The sequence below is a fragment of the Bison bison genome, unplaced genomic scaffold (assembly GCF_000754665.1).
Source record: "Bison bison bison isolate TAMUID 2011002044 unplaced genomic scaffold, Bison_UMD1.0 scf7180017864180, whole genome shotgun sequence".
Classification (NCBI taxonomy): Eukaryota; Metazoa; Chordata; class Mammalia; order Artiodactyla; family Bovidae; genus Bison; species Bison bison.
In genome coordinates, this window is record NW_011494752.1 from 8,893,887 (window position 1) to 8,894,821 (window position 935).

The 935-nt window shown below is 66.6% G+C and overlaps 1 protein-coding gene across 1 annotated transcript in view; it reads left to right on the plus strand.

Moving 5' to 3' along the window:
• Positions 1–27: 27 nt before the first annotated feature.
• LLGL1 (lethal giant larvae homolog 1 (Drosophila)) overlaps positions 28–935 on the plus strand; it is a 12,234-nt gene continuing 11,326 nt past the window's right edge. Inside the window, exons 1-2 of the mRNA XM_010843170.1 lie at positions 28–659; positions 781–877. Of these exons, the coding sequence (XP_010841472.1) occupies positions 31–659; positions 781–877 (726 nt within the window). The 5' untranslated portion in view covers positions 28–30. The remainder of the gene's footprint in view (positions 660–780; positions 878–935) is intronic.

Here is a 935-nt window from a genome sequence, read left to right on the forward strand (position 1 = left end):
GCCAACCTTGCGTGTTGGTCTCTGACTGCCATGCAGAGCCTATGTGTGGGGGGTACCAAGGACTGCACCCCACTTCAGTCTGCCTGGGCGAGTGGGGTGCAGAGCCCACCCCGTGGGGCAGCTGGGTTTGCGTCTGTGCCCGCGCATCCTCCCTTGCGAGCCGCATTCTGTTTGTTGTCATGGACCCAAGTGTCGAGTGGGACGGGCCTTGGCTGGGAAGGCCTGTGGTGGTGCCAGGGCTCAGGCCCTTCCTCACCTGCGGGAGGTGTGGTCATCCATTTCACAGCTGAGGACACTGAGGTCCGGGGGCCGGGCATGCAGCAGGGACAGAGCTGGAGACTGCCATGGGTGGGCCTCGGGTGGGGGCTGTGCCTTGCAGACACCCCCACCTCCCTGCAGACCGTGGAGCATGGCTTCCCCAACCAGCCCAGTGCGCTGGCCTTTGACCCTGAGCTTCGTATCATGGCCATCGGCACCCGGTCTGGGGCCGTCAAGATGTATCCTTTGGGGTCGTGGCTAATGTGTGGGGCGCCGGGCCGGGCCCCTGGTGGAGGTCGTGCAGCTGCTGCCCTGAGGCGGCGCCTCAGAGATGAAGGGGTCCACAGCTGCCCATCGCTGCAGCCAGTTACCTCGGCAACCCTCCTGTTGTCCCAGCAGCTGTGACTGGGGAGGTAGGCCGGGGCTGGCAGCACATGGTCCCCAGCAAGGGTGGTGGGAGGACCAGGGTCACAACAGGCCTTACCCTGGGAACTGGGTGCACACACGTGTGCCGGCCTGAAGACACGTGTGTCCAGCTGAGGGCTGGGGGCAGTGCCAGGCTCGGCGTGGTGAGCGCGGCGCGGCCCCCACCTGGACGCTGGCCCCGCACAATGGGCCTGTGAGCCGCACAAAGGGCCATTCTCCTGAGAGCTCCAAGGGGAGGGGGCGGGGCGGGG